The 21,464-nt window shown below is 38.4% G+C and overlaps 1 protein-coding gene across 1 annotated transcript in view; it reads left to right on the forward strand.

Annotated features, from left to right (window-relative positions):
• The first annotated feature begins 2,030 nt into the window (after positions 1–2,030).
• LOC127813589 (ABC transporter I family member 20-like) overlaps positions 2,031–21,464 on the forward strand; it is a 28,235-nt gene continuing 8,801 nt past the window's right edge. The window contains exons 1-2 of the mRNA XM_052354632.1: positions 2,031–2,312; positions 2,396–2,511. Coding sequence (XP_052210592.1) covers positions 2,189–2,312; positions 2,396–2,511 — 240 coding nt within the window. The 5' untranslated portion in view covers positions 2,031–2,188. The remainder of the gene's footprint in view (positions 2,313–2,395; positions 2,512–21,464) is intronic.

The raw sequence follows: 21,464 nt of genomic DNA on the forward strand, positions 1-21,464 counted from the left end.
CATATTCAGGCAATCTCCATCCACTTCGTTCCATCAGGCTCTTAAGAGAGTTGCTGAGAGCATATTCAAATAAGAGGTTGTAGAGGCTCTTGCCAATTTTCTCGGATATGTCTTCTCCATAACAATGGATGATTCTAGTATAATCACTCAGTACACAAAGCAATTCTCATTCCCATTAAAGAGAGGTGGAAAATTCGAAATCTACAAACTTGATGATGATTGCTGAAATTGTGATCAGTGGCCAACCGTCATCGTTGTAGTCATCATCATTAGAATCTCCTAATTCCCTTGTCTTGGACATTGTCCCGAATAATCCCTTGCCAAGGAATTGTATTTTCGCCCAATAACCCATTAGTTGTCCTTCAATCTCTCTCTTTCTGTTCCCCTTGATGACGATGATAATGGCATTGTTGACGATTGTAAATTCTAATGCATGCATGCATATTTATAGACAAAGACCCGTTAATCCAAAATCAATTATGAATTGGATTATGCATGCTATTATATATATACAACTAATTTTAATTTTGAAATCTTAATCATTTTAAATTGGCAGTTAGATATGCTATGTCTTATGGAAGAGAAGAGAAGATAAGAAAAATTAAGAATCAATTAGTATTAATTGACAATGACTGTGAAATTAAGAAAGTGTCTAAATTATATGAAATGCACTTTAAAAAACATATACATTTATATTTATATGTGGTTAATAAATTTGAGAAAACAAACTAAAATAATTATAATTATAATTAAATCCTCTTTAATACCCTATTGGTGGCCAAAATAAAAGTCTATTAAAAGCAACAATAAATAGAACAATAATTACATGGAGAGGTGAGCATTCTGTCGATTTGTTTATCAAACGACTAAAGTAGTGAAACTAAAATAATTGAATTTGTGTAAAAAAAAATGAGTTAAGTTGGATTAGTATTTGTTAGGTCTAACATTGTGTCTATTAGATTAAATCTGACGTGAATATGGATGACTCAATAGTCTCATAACTCATAAAGAGTAAGTTGCCATGAACTTGCGCTCTGACACTTATGTCTCTAATCCAATTTGGCCAAATTGAGTGAGTTGATCCAATTATATTTTAAGAAATTATTTTAAATTTATTTAAAATATAAATAACTTTATAAAAAAAGAAATGTATTAAATTTTTGGAATGAGTAACATTTCGATTAAATCAAAATAATCGAACCGAATCAATTGAAATTATCAGTTCAATTCGGTTAAAACGGTAGATCGCTTTAGTTTAATTTATAAGTTTGACAATTTTAGTTATTTTAATCCGGTTCAATCTTAATATTAAAAAATTAAAATAATCGAACTGACCAAAATATATAAAAAAAAGAACATAATTTTTTTGACCAAATTTTCAATTTTTTCAATTTTGTTGGTTTTTTTATTTTATTTTATTTTGTAGTCAGTTCAGTCTATTTAATTTTTTTCATTATTTTAGTTTTTTAATTTATTCAATTTAAACATCTATTGGTTTAATTGTATTTTTAAAATAAATTTATTCTATTTAGACTGAATAATTTAATTGATTCGTTATTAAATTAATAATTGAATTGATTGAATGATTAACCTATTGGTTCTCACTCATTTGAAAAAGATTAAAAGGAATGTTATGACTTTGATATTAAATTAAAAGATTTAGTCAATCAGGAGGACACTGTTAAGGAAAATTCTTATTTATAATTTGAAATTAGTAGTGGTCCGACTCTAACGAACAATACTTATACATTACTGAATTATATATTTATTTAGTGCATTAGCGACCAACAGTGAAGAGTAATATTCGCATGTCACGCGGCCCTTGAGATCTTGATTTACCTGCTCTCTTGGGGGTGGGGGGGAATCCCAATATTTACCTCTATTGAGGTGAATAGCTTTATTCACCAGTGAGCCACAATTCGCAAGGGAACGAATCTCAATATTCACATGTCACATCATCACTATTCACCTTTATTGAGATGAATAGCATTATTCACCAGTGAGGCACGATTTGCAGGGGAACGAATCCCAATATTCACATGTCATTTCATCACTATTTATCTTTATTGAGATGAATAGCATTATTCACGGATGAGCCACGATTCGGTCCAACTGACTCGATTAGTAGCTCAGTTAAATCAAACGGCAACTCTGGGAAGCCCCCCAAGTTTTCCGTCCGCAATATTCAATGGCGGTGAAAGAGGCTTCTCCCGACGGCCATCCTCTGCCGGGCTCCGCCCCCCTCATCGATGGCTTTTCCCTCACTCTCCACGCCGGCGATCGCTGCCTCCTCGTCGGCTCCAATGGCGCCCGTTCGTTCCCTTTTTAGCACCCTCCCCGAGAAATTAAAAACCGAAATTCTCGCTATTGATCGGTTTTGTTTGGTTGTGGTTAGGGAAAACGACGATTCTCAAGATTCTCGGAGGGAAGCACATTCGCGTGCTTGGGAGATCGGCATTTCACGACACCGTTTTGACGTCTTTTGGTGATCTCCGTTACCTCGGTGGAGAGGTTAGGTTTCTATCTTGCATTCTAACCATTCACCGTTTTTGATGATTTATCTATGGGTATACATCTATAGTTGATTTTCTTATCTTGCTTCAGTTCTAAATTTCTGATTGATCTGTGAGTAATTGCATAAATGGAGGCTGTAATTAAGCTGGTGGTTGTTCGGTAGGAAAAGTGCCTGTGAATTTGTGTGAAATGTCTTCATGGGATAACGTTAATCGCTTTAAACTGTGAATTTAAGGTTGATTGTTTGATGGAATTCTTTTATATTTTTCTTACGTGCTGGGAAACTGATTCAGTCTCACAAAACTTGCTTCTACAAAGATTTACATCTGGTTTCGTAGTTCCTTCTTCCAGTGAAGTTAGTTGATGAAATTGAATGCAATTGTTTTCTCTTTATCTGTTTGGTTAATTTCCAACTCACTGTTCTTATAAATGATCAAAGAATTATACAACTTATGGAGGAAAGAAATAGGAGAGAGGGTGTTTGAGAGTAAGCTCTGTTTCTATTTTGAATGGGGTCATCACCTTATCGACCTTTCTTCTGTGGTTGAGGGAATACATGAGTTTTTGTTTATTCCCCGTTGTGTAGTTCTTGAATGATCCATTCTTAGTAGCTCCAGTAACTATTTGCTGTGTGCCTAACCTCATGGTGGGGCGGTACCATGCGGCATTGGGTGCCAGCTGCACCTCATGGTCAGGCAGGATAAAGTAGTACACACGACCCTTTGGTCATTCAACTTTTCCTGTTTTAATTAGAAAAATATAAATTCATTTGGTGATTTTAAAAATATATAATTTAATAAATTATATGTTATACTCTATTAATTGCTATGCTAAAATGAAATATTTATTATTGAGACATAGTTAATAATTTGCTTTTGTTTATCTATACTAGGAAATTACTTTTTGGCTTAGATGACTATATAAAAAGAAACTTTTCTCCTATTTGACAATGAATAATTGGATGATATTGATGTAGATATAAAATAGAAAGGGCTTAAATAACAAAATTAGGAGTTATATATTGCATTGAAAATGAAATACAATAGAAAAACATTTTGCTAATTAATTCAAACAGTTTAGTTTTTTTTTCATATTTAATTTTAAGGATTTGAATTTTTTATCCCGGAGTTAAAATTTCTGTCATATCTGTACTATGAAATAGTTTTGACTTTATTTTTTTTTTCTAAAGGAATAAAATTTAATTTTATTATACTGTGTGTTACAATTTCAAATCTTATTTTTAAAGTTTAAAAAATTAAATAAACAAATAAAAAGTGATAATATGGCTCTAAAGTTACAATCGACATAAATACAATGCCATACTTGCACTTGGAACGACTAATCCAATTAGATAGAAGGTCACTGTCCAACGAATCTTCAAGTTGTCATGCATAATTAGAGTATAAACATTGGATAATCAAAGTTATTGTGCACATGTAATATATTTGTAATGGATAATTTATGCTGGATTAACCCTATTATCATAGGGATGAATTCATAATTAACCAGAATGAATATAATAGATTTGTTTTTAGCCACTTCAAGAAACTAATTGCATTCTATAGTCAAACAAATTAATTGCACTCTATAGTCACTTTTATAAGATACTTAAAATACCCTTAATGAGATTTTAAAATGGAAATTCCACATTGCCCTTAGCCTCATTTATCAAAATACTCTTATTTCTTTCACTTACCTTTCCCCTCTCTCTTCTTTTCCAATATTCACGCTTTTACTTTCTTCTCTCCATTGTCGAAACCATCAAACTTAACCATTCTTCCTACATTCAATCTTTTGCTTGTTGGGTCATTTAACTTCTTCATCAATCATCGCAACAACCTCATTGAAGTCGTATTCACGAGAAGTTTCCTGTTAGGACCCCCATTATTCATACCTATTAGAGGCATAAAAGGAAGGGAGAAATCAAGGGTAGCTAAGGAAATTGACCAAAGGATAGAAGAGTCCAAAGTTTGTTAGGGGAAGAATATTCTCTCACGTGGCTGTAACAGATTGTTGAGAAGGTATATAAGGTGAGGGGAAAGGAGAGAGAAAGGTGTGGAAGATTTGGAAAATTGTTGAAGAAGTTGTGGGAGAGTGAGGCCTTCTTGAATAGGCCTGACTTCTTTTGTTTTCTTTTCTTGCTATTGTTGATTTCCATTGTTGCAAGCTACTGTAATTGGGTAGTTTCCACTGTAATAGCTGAATTCAATCAATTGAGTAAGAGTTCTATCATTCTGGTATCAGAGCATTGATCTATGGGTGTCTCTGTTTCTGAGAGAGTAGGGGAGTTGGAGGGAAGATTGGAAACTTATCAACAACAGATGGAAGTGCGAATGGAGGGATTGTGAGTGGGGTTGGATTCTATGCGGAATGACTTTCAGAAGGTGCATAACATAGAGAAGAACATGGCGATGATGTTGGACCAATTCAACTTACTGACAGAGAGGTGGGAGGCGCAGGAGAAGGATAGGAAAGGGAAACGAGGTGAGGAGAATGTACCATTGGGTTCCTCTTTTACAGCGGATGAGACACCAGGGGTGGGAGAAAGAGTGAGGGACAAATGCGGAGTGCCTGAGGACTTTGGAAGACTGGAGACGAGAGGTCGACGCTTGGAGATGCCACTGTTTGAGGGAGACGACCCTGAGGGGTGGGTCTTTAGGGCGGAATGCTACTTCGCTGTGAATCCACTGTTGGACGCGGAGAAGCTGGATTCGACGGCGCTCTGTTTTGAAGGAGCTGTTCTCGCCTGGTTTTAGTGGGAGCAAAGGTGTTGGCGCGTGAGGAGTTGGGAGGAGCTCAAAGCGATGTTGGTCAATTGATTCCGATCGACTCAAGAAGGCACCGCGGAGGAGAGGTTCCTCGCGCTTAGGCAGATGGGGTCCGTCAAGGACTACCGCCTTTGTTTTGAGACCTTAGCTTCATCACTTGAAGGTTTGCCAGAAGCGTTTCTGGAAGGTCACTTCCTAAATGGCCTGAAGCTGGATATTCGGGCGGAGATGAGGGTATTGCGGCCAACGAGACTGGAGCAGATGATGGAGATGGCCCAAAGGATTGAGGAGAGGAATCAGGTGGTCCGCGGAGGTTATCTTGGATCAGGCCCAACTCGGGTATCGGCCATTTCCTTCCCAGTAACAAACACCCAGCCGGTGATTCGGCCCCTTCCACCAGCACCGCCGAAGTTGGCGACACACAGCACCGCCTCCTCGCATTGGCCAGCAGCCGTCGGTAGGTGGAGTAACCCTCCTTTTAAACGGTTAAGCGAGAGCAAGTTGCAAGCCAAATGGGCGATGGGTCTCTATTTTCGTTGGGATGAGAAGTACTCGGTGGGGCACAAGTGCAAGAACAGAGAGCTGCAGGTGATGGTAATTTATGAGGAAGAAAGGGAAGAGGGAGAAGTAGAAACAGTAGAGGCTAAAACTGGAGAAAATTCAAGGGAAACGGAAGACACAGTCAGAATAGGGGAAGTGGTGGAGCTATCCTTGAATTCCGTGGTGGGGTTAACACCTCCACAGACCATGAAGATCAAGGGGGAAATTGATGGCCAAGAAGTAGTGGTCTTAATCGATAGTGGGGCTTCTCACAACTTCATAGCTGCTAAACTGGTGCTGAAGCTGGGGCTGTCTCAGACTCAAACGAGAGGTTATGGAGTGATCATGGGGTCGGGTATGGCTGTTCAAGGGGTTGGAGTGTGTAAGGGGGTTACTCTGCGGTTGCAAAATGTTGAGGTAATTGATGATTTCCTATCATTAGAGCTAGGAAGCTCTGATGTAATTCTTGGAATGAAGTGGCTAGCCACGCTTGGGGAGACCCAAGTAGATTGGGGTTCATTGGTTATGAAGTTCAGATTGGGGGGTATGACAGTCACACTGCTTGGGGACCCCAGCCTCAGCAACACATTGGTAACTTTGAAGTCGATGATGAAGGCTTTTCGAGAAAACGGAGAAGGAGTGCTGTTGGAGTTGGGAAGTTTGACAGCTGAAGAAAAGAAGGGAGAAGAGATGGTTCCTGGGGAATTGCAGGACCTGCTGGCAGATTTTAAGGAGGTGTTTAAGGAGCATTGTGGGCTGCCCCCGCATCGGGGAAGGGATCACATTATTACGTTACAATCTGGAGTCTCTCCGGTAAGCGTACGACTTTATTGCTACCCCTATCTCCAGAAAAACGAAATTGAGAAGCTGGTTCGAGAGACGTTGGCAGCAGGTCTTATCAGGCCGAGTATCAGCCCATTTTCCAGCCCGGTATTGTTGGTCAAGAAGAAGGATGGCGGTTGGAGATTTTGTGTGGATTATAGGGCTTTAAACAAGGTAACAATTCCCGATAAATTTTCTATTCCTGTCATTGAAGAGTTATTGGACGAATTGCACAGGGCTGCTGTTTTTTCTAAGCTAGACTTGAAATCGGGGTATCATCAGATACGTATCGCATCGGATGACATTCTGAAGACTGCTTTTCACACTCATGAGGGTCGTTATGAATTCTTAGTCATGCCGTTTGGCTTAACAAATGCACCCGTTACTTTTCAATCCTTGATGAATGAGATTTTTAAGGAGCACTTGAGACGATTCGTTTTGGTGTTCTTTGATGACATTTTAGTCTACAGTAAGAGTATGAGGGAGCACAAGGAACATCTAAAGTGTGTGTTAACAGTTCTAATTGCTCACCAGCTATATGCTAACGCTAAGAAGTGCATGTTCGGACAGCGGAAGATTGGGTATTTGGGGCACATCATCTCCCAAGAAGGAGTGGATGCCGATAATGCCAAGGTGCAGGTGATGCTGGACTGGCCCAGTCTTAAGTCGCTGCGAGAACTTCGAGGATTTTTAGGCCTTACGGGGTATTATCGAAGATTTGTAAGGAATTACGGCAAGCTGGCTTGGCCGTTGACAGATCGCCTAAGGAAGGATAATTTCTCTTGGGATGAGGAGACGGAGCAAGCTTTCCAGTCTCTGAAGAGGGCAATGGTTGAACTGCCCGTGCTGGCTTTGTCGGACTTTTCGAAGGAATTCATAGTGGAGACAGACGCGTCGGGTCATGGTTTGGGGGCAGTCTTGATGCAGGGGCAGCGACCTATCGCTTTCTTCAGTCATGCCCTAAATCCCAATGGTCGAAACAAGTCGGTGTATGAGAGGGAGCTGATGGCAATAGTTTTTGCTGTGAGGAATTGGAGACATTATTTATTGGGATGAAGGTTCGTTATAAGAACGGATCAACGAACCCTTAAATTCTTGATGGAACAGCGGGTAGTCAGTCCGGAGTGCCAAAAGTGGGTTGTCAAACTGATGGGTTACGACTTTGAGATCTGATATCGCCCGGGGATGGAGAATCGGGTTGCGGATGCCCTCACGCGTCCATTCACCTACCACACTTATGACCTTCATCATTCCTTGAGTATTGCAGCTGGACCAGCTCAAAAAAGAGGTTGATGAAGATGGGAAACTTAAAGAAATTATTAGAGAGGTGCTGGAAAATCCTAAGAACAGACCCGATTTTGCATGGGTGGATGGGCAGTTGTTGTATAAAGGGAAATTGTTTCTCCCTAAGGGCTCCACTCTCATTCCGTTGATGTTAGAAGAAGGACATGACGGACAGATTGGGGGCCACTCCGGGTTCCTCAAGACTTATAAGAGGATATTAGCCAATGTGTATTGGACGAGAATGAAGTGAGACATTTAGCAATATATCAGGCATTGCCCTGTGTGTCAGCAAAACAAATATGTGGCGTTGTCTCCGAGAGGGCTGCTGCAGCCCCTTCCTGTTCCTCGTCAAATTTGGGAGGAGGTATCTATGGATTTCATCGAAGGGTTGCCCAAATCAGTGGGGAGAGATTCTATCTTAGTGGTGGTGGACCGACTTAGTAAATATGGACATTTTATTGCTCTAAGACACCCATTTACAGCAGCCAACATAGCAGGGATCTTCGTGAAAGAGATTGTCCGGTTGCATGGAGTTCCAAACTCGATCGTTTCCAATTGAGATAAAGTTTTTGTCAGCCATTTCTGGAAAGAAATATTCAGGTTGCAAGGCACTCAGTTGAACAGAAGCACCGCATATCACCCCCAGTCAGATGGTCAAACTGAGGTCCTAAACTGCACTTTAGAGACTTATCTCCGGTGTTTCTCCTCCTCCAAACCCAAGGCGTGGTGCAGCTGGCTTTCGTGGGTAGAATATTAGTATAATACCTCTTATCATGTCTCCTCAAAACTAATTCTTTTTCAAATAGTCTATGGGCGTGAACCTCCCCCGTTGCTGCGTTATGAGAAAGGAACTACGGCAGTTTCAGCAATCGAGCAACAGTTGCTAGAGCAGGATGTTGTTTTGGAGGAGTTGTAGGCCCAATTGCGGCGAGCGCAGGCAAGAATGAAGAATTTAGCAGATAAAAGGCGACAAGACGTGCAGTTTGAGGGCGAACTGGTTTATGTGAAAATCCGCCCCTACCGACAGAAGACACTGGCTGCTAGGGTGAACGAGAAGTTGTGACCGAAATTTTATGGGCCTTTTTCTGTGGAGAAGAAGATTGGGAAGGTGGCGTACAAGCTGTCCCTACCACCTTCCTGCGTGATCCATCCCGTCTTCCATGTCTCCCAGCTTCGCAAGGCGGAAGGAGCAGTGCAAGGGACAACAGAAATTCCAGACCAGCTCACGGCTGAGTTGGAGATGAAGGCAGAACCAGAGTTTTTGTTGGGGGTTAGGCCGGGCACAAGAAAGAATTTGAGAAACCTTGATGTTCTAATCCAATGGAAGGGGCTGCCACCCCTAGAGACAACTTGGGAGCCCTACCATTAGATACAACAACAGTTTCCTAAATTTCACCTTGAGGATAAGGTGTGTCTCTTGGGCGGGGTTAATGTTAGGACCCCCGTTATTCATGCCTATCAGAGGCGTAAAAGGAAGGGAGAAATCAAGGGTAGCCAAGAAAATTGACCAAAGGATAGAAGAGTCCAAAGTTTGTTAGGGGAAGAATACTATGTTGCACGGAAACGGGAAACGCGGAAACGGAAACGTGAAAACGGTATTTTTCTAAAAAGGTAGGAAACGAAAACGCGGGGTAAACTGTAAATTTAAAAAATATAGGGGTTTTTTTATAAATATAATTTTTAATATAAAAAAATTCAAATATAAATAATAAACATAAGTTCCATAATGTATTTAAACAAATATAAACATAAAGTCCACAATGCATTCAAATAACCATAAACAATATTTAGAAAGTTCTATTATCCTTACATGACTTAGTAATTTAAAATAAACATAGAATTTAAATAACAGAATGAAACATAATACAATTTATAAAAATTCATTTAGTTCATCACGTTATGTCTCTATAAACTAACTAATATCTTCGTCAAGGAGTACAGACTCCAACTCTGATTCATCTAAGGAGAGATTAGCAAATTCGAGAATACCCACATCTTCCATACTTCCAAATTCATCTCCACCTATATCCCACATCTTTGTCTTCTCGTCATAATATTGAGAGGTGTTTCTCGATAAAAGACGAAGATTGTTATGAACAAAGACCAAATTCTCTGCACGTTTTGGAGTTAATTTATTCTTTCTAAATGAATGAACGAAAGAATAAGTACTCCAATTCCTTTCAGAACAAGATGAAGTAGGTTGTCCAAGCACCTTAAAAGCTAACCTTTGAAGCAAAGGAGCATGTGAACCATAACATGCCCACCATTTCCTAGGTTCCCTGTCATAGCTATTCAAGATAGCATCTGGGTCTCCAAATGGCCCACTTTTGAGAGAAAAATCAGCAAACTCATCATCAACAATAACACGCTCATCTGGATTAGGAAAAAGTCTCCTAAAACACTTCATTCTTTGTGTAGAGACATCTCCATTCATATGTGGAGACATTCTACCTTCTTTTTCTTGAAGCCATTTATCACTATAATACCTTCAAAAGACAAAATCAAAAAAAATTTAAAAATAAAAAAAATAATACATAGAGTGTTGAATTAGTAAGAAATAAAGATTGAATTTGAAAATTACTCGGGTTCAAAGAATGAGCTAGGCAATGTAATGGAGTGCTATGTTTTGTCCAACGAGCAAGAAGAATACGATGAATGACATGAAAAAATGATGAAAAATCACTTGGCAGCTTGCCTTCATGATCATAAATAGCCTTCTTCATGTTGAAAATCATAGAATCTCACATCTCATAGACCAAATGAAAGCATGGTTTGTTTGTATCACAAACTCTAAGCATATCATAAATAGGTGCTGTGAAAGCGAGAATATAATTAATTTTTTCCCAAAAATTCTCATTCACAACCAATTCACGAACAAATCGAGCTTTTTCTTGGTCATCATCTCGATATTGTGCCCATTCATCACTTATAACCATTGCTTCAAGTGCACGTCTAAGAAGTTTAAATCTTTTAAGCATAACAACAATAGAAGCAAATCGAGTGTCAGCAATTGCAAGCAACTTCAAAGAACTAAACCGATTGAACATGGCCAATCTCATTGAATGATTCATTATAAATTTTTTTATAACCAAAGCATCTCCATGCACTTCAGTGATCCAATGACACTCATCATATGTCTCTTGATTACTTTCTAAATTTCTAGCTGCACATATTTTTCAAAGCAAGATTAAGTGTATGGACAATACAAGGAGTCCAATAAATATGTGGAAACATACCCTCAATGATTTCCCCAGCTCCCTTGCAATTAGCAGCATTGATTTGTACAACTTTTTGGTCACTAATTTCATCTATTACCTATTTTATCAAATTAGCAATAAATTATTTATCCTTTACTTCACATGAACAATTCACAGATTTGATAAACATTGGACCATTTTCAGAAACAACCAAAAAATTAATCAAGGGTCTTCTTTGTGGGTCACTCCAACCATCAGTAACAATGCTAACACCTTTTCCCAACCAAGTGCTTTTAATAGGTTCTAGCAATTTTTCAACATTTGCCTTTTCTTGTTGAAGTAATGTGGTCCTTAACTTATTATAACTCGGAGGCACATAACCACCTAATGGATGATTAGCAGCAAATGAATAAGAACTCAGATAATATGGGTTTCTAGCAAGATTAAAAGGCAAACCCCCAGTATAAAACATCCTAGCAATCTCAGCATCTAATTGTGCTCTAGTTTCCATGTCAAAAGCTTTCGCAAGAGGTGAATCCATGGATTTTTTTTTCTTTAAATGTTCTAAAACACTTGGTTCATGTAAAGACAAAGAATGCCCCAAAGAAACACTACTAGTCGGTAATGGCACTTGCTTATGTTGTAAACTTGATAATCTTTCTTCAACTTCTCTTTCAACTTTTTTCATCTCAACCATAATTTCAGGACTTACCTTTTTACAACAAGCAATTCTTTTCTGACTGATACTTAATAGACGAGCCCTAAGTCTTGTGTATGTCCCAAATTTTTGCAAACCACAAAAGTTGCAAGTCCATTTCCAACTACCCCCTCTTTCTCCCATTTTCTCCATTCTAGTCACATATTTTCATAATGGACTATTTTCCTCATTCTTATTTTTTGATGAAATACTGCTATTAGATCCTGAACTTGAAGTTGAATGAGCCATATGACCTATGAATTAAATTAATAAATCAATATATGATCAAATATAGAGTTCATAATATAAGATTAAATTTTAACAAATTTATAATCCATGTAATAAGCATAATGCATATACTTTTCCATTAAGAGGGCATACAAATATTGTCGGGAAAAGTCCTGCAAATCTCATATACTTTTCTCTCTTGTTGTAAGATAGTTGATTCACTTTTTTTTCTTGAAGACTCAAAACTTGCAATAATTTTTCACTTAACAGGAGAAAAGTCTTGCCATATTTCAATCAACATAGGTGGAGATCAAGTTTTAGATCCTAAAGTACAAACTACAACTACAAGAGGATTACTTGGATCAATATAGGGCTTCAGCACTAAACATGACAAATATTTTTAAAGATTAATATCCAAAAGTTCAGTTTAGAACAAGGTCGAGTGAGTGACTGTTAACAAATGCCAATTAGAGGACAAATATCTCAAGTCAAATTGCATGTTTGTTTCAGGAAACTGTCACTTAGCCAAATCAAAAATAAATTCATACAGATAAGGAAAAGCTTATTGCTTGGCCAAAGAATGGTGATAAAAATCAGAAAAAGACAGTAACAAACTAATGACAGTGCCTTTTTCAAAATTCAGACATGTGTCAGGACATATGAGGATAGAGTTACTGGAGTACATATAGAATCCTCTTACATGTACTTCCCTAGTTGATCTGCAGCATAGTAATTGGTAAATATTTCCTAATCGGCTTGAAAATACCAGAACCAGCCAACTTGTTTCCATTTTTGCTTTAATGGACAGAAAATCGATAACAAGTTTCAGGTTCAGAAAAGAATGAAAAATCTTTATATAATTTGGTTTTCCATGTAGTGGTGTCAGTTTATATGCATGCTACATAATAACCTTACGATAAGACTATATGATGCAGGACAAAAGAGTAGATTTTAGCAATTAGTATTGTTTATTTTGTTTTCTTTATTTATTTCTTATTTTAGTTTGCTTCGCAATTTCTTTTGATTTCTTTTGTTCCAATAGTTAGTGGTTAGTAGAATCCTAATTAGATTGGGATTTTAGAAACCTAGTAAGAAAGGAATTTAGCTCCTAGTTGTTTATAAATAGTTCTTTAGGATGTAATTGAAAACAACTTTGATTATTGATATTGATTTAAGTAATCGGGTTTGCTATTGTGTTTTTGTTTCTGGTTCTGCATCACTATATTTATCTCATCTGTTGTAAGATTCATTTCCAACTTATTTCGCACAAGAAGCACAAGCAATAATGTTGAGAAAGGTACATCAATCAGATGTTGATCACCCTCTGTAACATTACATGCCTGACCTACATTCTATGTATAATTAGACTTCCATATGACCTTGCCAGGGTAAAATGCATCCTTCCCCAAAGGCTTTAATTAAAGACAGGAATCTTGTTTAGCATCAGTTTGTATGCATCAAATACAAGGGAAGAAACCTGTAATTGCAACTATACGATCAACACTGTAATTGCATTTGAACATCTAGGGAGATTACTTACAAGAGGAAAGCAAACGCCGAGCAGATGGCGATGAAGCAGACGATGGCACGACGGCGAGGGCGATGACGGCACGACAGCAATGGCGATTTCGAAGGCGACGAAGCGAGGCGCTGGAAGTAGACGTGGAGGGCTGGAAGCAGACGACGAGGAGCACTGAAATGAACTAGACGGTGAGTGCGACGAAGCTAACGGCGATGCGACGAACCGGACAGCGGCGAGAGTGATGAAGCAACAGGACCGAAAGCAGATGGCGGCGAAGGCAAGGGTGATCGAACTCGAACTGGAAGAAGAAAAAGAAGAAGAAGAGGAGGAGAGGAACTAATTTTGGGGTTAGGGCTTTTCTTCAAGCCATTGAAATTAGCTGAAACGTGTTTCCAATAAATTTTATTATTTGCTGAAATGGCGCAGAAGTATCTAAAAATTACACAAACGACCCGAAAACGTTTCGGGCCATTTTTCCCCTTTTTCGAAACGGGAAACGGTTCGAAAACGCCAAAACGGCGCCTTCGAGCCGTTTCCGTGCATCATAGGAAGAATATTCTCTCACGTGGCTGTAACAGATTGTTGAGAAGGTATATAAGGTGAGGGGAAATGAGAGAGAAAGGTGTGGAAGATCTGGAAAATTGTTGAAGAAGTTGTGGGAGAGTGAGGCCCTCTCGAATAGGCCCGACTTCTTTTGTTTTCTTTTCTTGCTATTGCTGATTTCCATTGCTGCAAGCTACTGTAATTGGGTAGTTTCCATTGTAATAGCGGAATTTAATCAATTGAGTAAGAGTTTTATCTTTCCCCTCTCCAACAAGCATTCAAAGTATTGATTTTGATTGATATTTGTTTTTGTTTTTCAAAAGTATTTTTGTGTTGACATTGCTTATTAAAGTTGTGTAGAATGGTTGTGGTTGTGAATAAAATACTTTTGGTAGATATTCATTCTAGATCTGTGTTGATTTTTTTTTTCTAGAAAAGTCACACCATAATCGAAATTTTCAGAAGTGGCACTCAATCATTGGACTTCGTTGGGCAACAAAGCTCGATGGGACTTTCCATCGGGCTTCGTGGGGCAAAAATCGAGCTTCGTTAGGCATCGAAACTTGATGGGATCCCCATCGGGCTTTGTTGCCCACGAAGCCCGATAGGCTGAAACCCGATGGGATTTCCATCGGGCTTTGTTGCCCCACAAAGCCTGATAGGCTTCCCATCGACCTCTTGTCGCACGAGGCCCGACGGGTTGGCAACGAAGCCCGATAGGACTTTCCATCGGGCTTCGTTGGCCGACGAAGCCTGATGAGAAGCCCGATGAGAAGAACTCTCATGTGTGCCAAAATGTTATAAAATAATTAAATTAAATTTGCCTAATGTGTTATGTTAAAATCCTCTAATGTTTTTATAAAATTTTTAAATTTTTTTCATATACTAAATATTTTAGTTATAATTAGAGAAGATTATATTAGTAATAAAATTGTTATTTTGTAAGTAAAAAATAATGTATTTAAGTTGTACAAATTATCTCTTTAGAAAAAGAAAATGAAATCAAGCCTATTATACTTACTAATAGTTAGAATTGGGGAATTTACCATGTCCGGATTAAATAACCTAACTTCTTGTTTTGAATCTTGCAGCAATGGATAAACTGTCGTTGGTAATTATGTGAAACGGGGAATAGAATGATGATAAGTATACTGGGGGTAATAAGACTTGTATGATGGCCAATAAGAATGCGATTTTTACTCAATTAACTGATATTGTTTACACAGTGACGGGAATTGATAAAATAAGGTACGATATCAACATTTATTTTTTAATGGACCATCGTGCAGTCTTTCAGCCACTAAGCTTCTTATCAAGGACGACTATGGTATTGAGTTTGTTATGTACGAAGAAAGTAAATATAAAGTGATTTATGTTGATATGATTCATAAAGATGCTGGAGTATGTAACATACATAAGTGAGCTGCAATACCAATTTCCTTCATATAGTGGTGGTAATAAAGATGCAGGTGTTGATGTTCCACTTATATCAACACGTAGTCTACTGTGGAATGATGATTTTGGTACATATAGTACGGCTGGTTTGTCAGATGATGATGGTGATAATGAAATAGATGATAACGGTGATGATAACGGTGGTGATGACAGTGGTGGTGGTGATGAAGGAGGAGCCAGTCCGGAGTATCCAGAAATAAGATTTTCAGTTTCTCAATTTGAGGATAAGCCTTTACATGGAAACTTGGTCATTCATAGTGTAGAAAATTATGCAATTAAGGCAACGCGACCAGAAGTGCTGATTCCCTACGAGGGTGATATTTTTTATCATGGCGCACTATTTAAACTTAAACAGGAATTGATTTTGGCCTTTAGACAATTGTGTTGATGTGAAGATAGACTATCGAATCAGACGTTCGTGCACGGTTCGATTTGAAGCCGGTTGCAAATATGTGAACTGTAAGTTTTGGCTTTGTGAAAGATGCAGACCTGGTTGTATGTTTTGGCGTGTGGCGAAGTTTATGTTTAGTCACACATATAGTCCGGACATCTACGATTCACATGTTTGGAGTGTAAAGGCTATTGTTATCGGGAGTTTGTTCTCATAACAAGTGACAATTAGTGAATATACACCTGGAATGCTAATGGGAGAGCTGCTTGAGCAGCATGGTGTGCATATTATGTACACTAAAACTTGGAGGTCTTTACAATATGCAAAGAAACTTGCTTATGGCAATGTAGATGAGTCATTTCAGCAGCTACCCTTATATTTTCACATGTTAAAAGAAACAAATCCCGACACTATTACGGCAATAAAGACTAATAAAAATAATCGTTTCTTGTATTTATTTTTTACTCTTAGGGTTTCGCTTAAGAATTTTCGGCCTTACACAAAATCGGTTGTTGTTGTTGATGCCGTCCATTTGAAAGGTAAATACAAATGGGTGATTTTTGTTATCACTTGTAAAGATAGAGATGAGATGATTTATCCCATCGCTTTTGGATTTGGAGATGGTGAATCTGACAGATCATGGATTTGGTTTTTAAGAAAATTAAGGGAGGCTATCGGCGTGTAGTAGAATTTGATAATTGTATCCGATCGGTACCAAAGCATTGCGAACGCGATGAGCCTTGTTTTGCCTCATGTCCTCCATGTATTTTGTTTCTTCCACCTTAAACAAAACCTAAATAAACGATATAGACAACGAAATGATGTGATGGAGACATTTTATCGTGTAGTATACAGCTGCACTCAAGTAGAGTGTGATACACACATGGCAAAAATTTAATTGATGTATCCTCAGACGCATCTAACATTAGTGGAAACAAGAATGGAAAGGTGATCGCGTGCATATTGTTCGAGAAGAAGATATTCCATGATGACCACCAATATTGCCGAGTCTCTCAATAAATGCATGATGAAAGCACGTCGATTGCCTATAACGAGTGCACGTGAATTTTTAAGACATGTTTCAGAAATTGTTCGGCAACAGACGTGCTACTGCTGATAGGATTGTAACTGAGATTACCTGCAGTGGCATATGTCAACTTTGTCCATAGCAAAACATTAGATCGATGATGTAGCGTAGTTCCTATAATACACGGGAACAAGGTCCTCGTGAAACATGTGAAGGAATGCGATGGGATCGTTAGCATTGTTGCGAAGACATGCAGTTGTCGTAAGTGGGATCTTGATCAAGTACTGTGTCTTCATGCAGTTGTTGCTGACAGGTATCATGGTTTGACTTTATTGTTCTTATTACATTCATTGTTTAATATGATATATTAACACTCTATATTTCTTTATCGTACCTGATAGTTTCATGCGAGTGCACTATCATTCGTTTTGCCATCCATATTACACCGCAAGTTGGGTCAGAAAGGGATATGAACTTCTCATTAATTTGGTCCCTAACAAGTCCGCTTGGGTTAATTCTACACATGTCAGAGGGGTGGTTGTACACCCACCAGTACAAAGAAGACAATCGGGTAGACTGAGAGAGGGTCGAATTCTTTTGGTGGGGAAGCTCGTTGAAGGAAAAAATGTGGAAAATGCAATGCATAGGGACACAACCGTCTATCTTGCCCTAATGAATTAAGAGACGCCGCCATAGTCTTTCTCTTTTGGTGAGTCGAGTACAGCCGCTACTATAGAATCAAGAGACGCTGCCATGGCCACTGCAAGAGCAAGTTGAAAATGCAGCATTTGGAAAAAAATTGGACACGCTCGTCGTTGGTGTCATATATAGTTGAGCAATCAAGATGATGATAATTTTGGCAACGATGTAGACAATCAATATAAATGAACTCATTCAGGCATGATAATGTCGTCACTTATGTTAATTGTTAGATCTTTTGAGGAATAATGTGATTCCTTACTTGCATTTACAGTGTGAATAGATTTCTTACTGACCATATGATACAGTCGCCGTAGAAAGCACGAAAACTGTCCCAGTGTCGTTGTATTTTTTTCTCCAAAATTCTGCTATAGACACCTGCAACCAAACAAAACAATAACTCGGTCGACAAACTAAATTGAAATGCAAAAAATCAAAATAAAAGAGTAATTTAAAATGTTTGGAGCGCTCACAAATAGTTCGATCGACATGATAGCATAATTCCTATCGTATAGTGGATGAGACTGTGCACGTCTTAAGCAACACATGTAACTATCAATGTGTTCCTCCCCCAACCATTCGGTCTCTTTCTCAATGCCTTGAAAGTCGACCGGGGATAAATTGAGCACGTAACCGGTGTGACGATTACAATAACCAAGAATTAGAATTTTTAAAGTTGAGAACGTATTGTTGTTGTAAATAAAAAAATAATACAAGTTACTTACCAAATGTCTTATTTGGAGGTTATGAAATCAATGTAGCCTTCAGGGGGGTTAAGATCATCATCCCCCACTTTCTCGAGCACTGATGGGATTGCCTCCACTTCTAGCTCATTCGCTGGGACATATTTCCTTCTATTCTTCGGTCGGATCGGATCAGTGTAAGGAGATTTTAGAAACTGCGATGGCTTTTTGTCTGGCATAGCACGTTTGGCGACCCTAACCACTTCTTCTTGCAACTGTACGAAATATTACAACATGCATTTTTAAAACGATATGTAAAACGTATAAATAAAAGTGAATTAGGAACTTAACCCAGATGTAGATATTTGGCCCTAGAAATCGTGATGATCAGGATCTATCTGATCAGCACCCAAGTGCTGCTCATCGCCATCGTCACTATGAGCTGAGAAATCCTCAATAGGCGGGACACGTAAATGAATGCACAGTGTTGTGATCTGTTCTCTCATTTGACCCATTTCCTTGTCAAATTGTATCCTCATCTAATTGATTTCTTGTTGCATCCATGTCCTTAACTGACAGATTTTCTATTGCATCCATGGCCTCAACTGACTGATTTCCCCATCCATCATTTGCAGCGTTTCCAACGTTAAATCCAATCTCTCGGTAAACTGTAAAAGACAAAAAAAAAAAAAAAGTAAAAACAAAAAACTTATTACAAAAAATAAAAATAAAAAACATTATTGTAATAAACATATCCCATTCTCATATTGTGCGCAATGCGGACTGTGCTACCCAAATCTTGGCGTCCTCTGTTCATGTACAGCCTCTTCCTCCTCATCCCTATGTATCCAACCCTGCCTACCTCCTCACTCCCAATTTTGTAGACGTCGACTCCAACCGAGTGTCGAGAGTTATATGAGCTCCAAAAATCTGTCTGCCGCTCAATATCGATGGGGTCTAGTGTCGTTAACGATCCACGTGCCTACAGAATTGTTCTTTTTTAGATAGATATTATATAGATAAAAAGAAACGAGACATTCTAGGTCACATTTACACTTACATTCATCAAATATTTCTCGTAATTTTTGACTTTTGGCATTTTATTTCACAACCATTTCCTACACTTAGGAATGGTGATTGATTCGAGTAGTCTGACAGCCTATTTATTCTCAACAAATGAGAATGTCTCAATCAACCACCACTATAAAGAGCAAAAAATTTTATAATAAAAAAATATAAAACAAATTAAATTAAACAAACGTTAATAAATACAAATCATATACAATGTATAATGTAATGTAATACAATACGAAGAGAGTAACATATTAGTGATTGTACTTGAAACGCCCACATGAAACCGTAAATGTTGATTTTCTTTCCAACCTCGTTAGTCAACTTCTCATTCTTTGTGGCCAAACGAAGGTAATGTAAACTCTGACTATAGATGTACGTCCCCTAAGGGAACTCCTCAAATGCATGTAAATCATCGACCAAAGCCTACATAAAATCCTCAACATATGTACGGTCATCATGACCCAACAATAGTATATTGACCACAGCAATGTAAATTAGTTTCAGGACATCCTCTGGTACAAGTCATTTATCATAAGTTGCAGTTTTATGTTGTGCCCGTAAACTATTTGCCTCAAATGGCCTCGTTTCAACGCTTTCTTTATCAATGCACCCAAACCAGAGTCTGCTAATAAGGATGAACTCCAGCCTCCCATACCTGTATGGTGCGCTGCCAATCTCGAACCACATTTAATCGTGGCGGGTACCAGGAACTGTTACCTCCTTAACTAAAATTTGAAGTAGCAGTTGTGGTGCAGTCATCATTTGTGATAAGAGGCATATGCAATAAGTGACCTAATGAACCCTGCACGAATCTATCCAACAATGCATACTGGTTGAGAGCCTCACGAACTGCCACAAGGTGCTTGATCCCACAATGGGTAGTGAGTTGCATTCCCTGCGTTATTACTCGGTGAACGTGAACATAAGTAAATTCTCTAGTCTGTTGATCAGTCATCTGCAGGAAAAAGAAAAAAATAATAATATAAAAAATTAAAATAAATTAACAAACAGTCAAATAAAAAATTTGAAAAACATTAAAACTAATATAAAAAAAAATTTAATAAATTAATTGAGAACATGTGATAAAAATGATAGTGAAAAAAGTTAATTTGACATTTTTTAAACGTATGTTTTGATTGGGTAACTAAACAATATCAAATTAACTTTTGATTGGGTGACCAGAGGTCATCGGCCATGGCGTCGATGGCCATTGTAATGTCGAGATTCGACTCGTGGCTGAGAAGACTCGCGTAAATCGGTTGACGAAAACGATGACCCACGTTGGTGAGCCATCGACCAAAAGGGGACACGAACCGTCAGTTAGAGCAGTCACGATGAACCTCGATTTTGGAGAACATCGTCGACGATGGCGGAAGCAAGGCCCAATCGGTCGACGGCAATAGACCCATGGCCCTTGTCATCTTCTAAACATCGATCTCGCCATGGTCGTTTTTTCCCATCGACCTTCGGTCTTCTCCCCTCTCTCATCTTTTTACAATCGGCTGCCTATGTGGCTTCCATTAATGGAACCAAGCCACCAGCGATGAAGAGTGAGAAAGAAGAAGGTGGCCAAGGGCAGGAAAAAGGCAACAGCGGGAGCGGCAGGGCAAGGTGGAAGGCGAAACCCTAGGTGATTTGGGAAAGAAAATGAGTTTTGACCTATTAAATGTTCGGTCGACCCACTGGGTCAGATTTGGATCAAAGTCAAGCATGAGTTTGTTTTGCTAATGTGTCTATTATTGGACACAACAGCACGCCACCTCAGCGTCACGTATGTAGGTCCACACGTCTGTCTACTTTAGGACAAAATTAAAACAAAAGTTCAAGTTTGATAATAAAATTGAAAAAAATGTGAGAACTGGATAATAGAAAAAAAAAATAACGCTAAGTTCAGTGTAAAATAGTCTATTTGGCCATATTTTTATGATGTTTTCGATTGCAGGAAGTCGTTGGATTGTTCTGTGGAGGTCTACATGCAGCTTCAACGCTAGCAGTTATCACTGTAGTGATCTTTTACCTT

The sequence above is a fragment of the Diospyros lotus genome, chromosome 11 (genome assembly GCF_014633365.1).
Source record: "Diospyros lotus cultivar Yz01 chromosome 11, ASM1463336v1, whole genome shotgun sequence".
Taxonomy (NCBI): Eukaryota; Viridiplantae; Streptophyta; class Magnoliopsida; order Ericales; family Ebenaceae; genus Diospyros; species Diospyros lotus.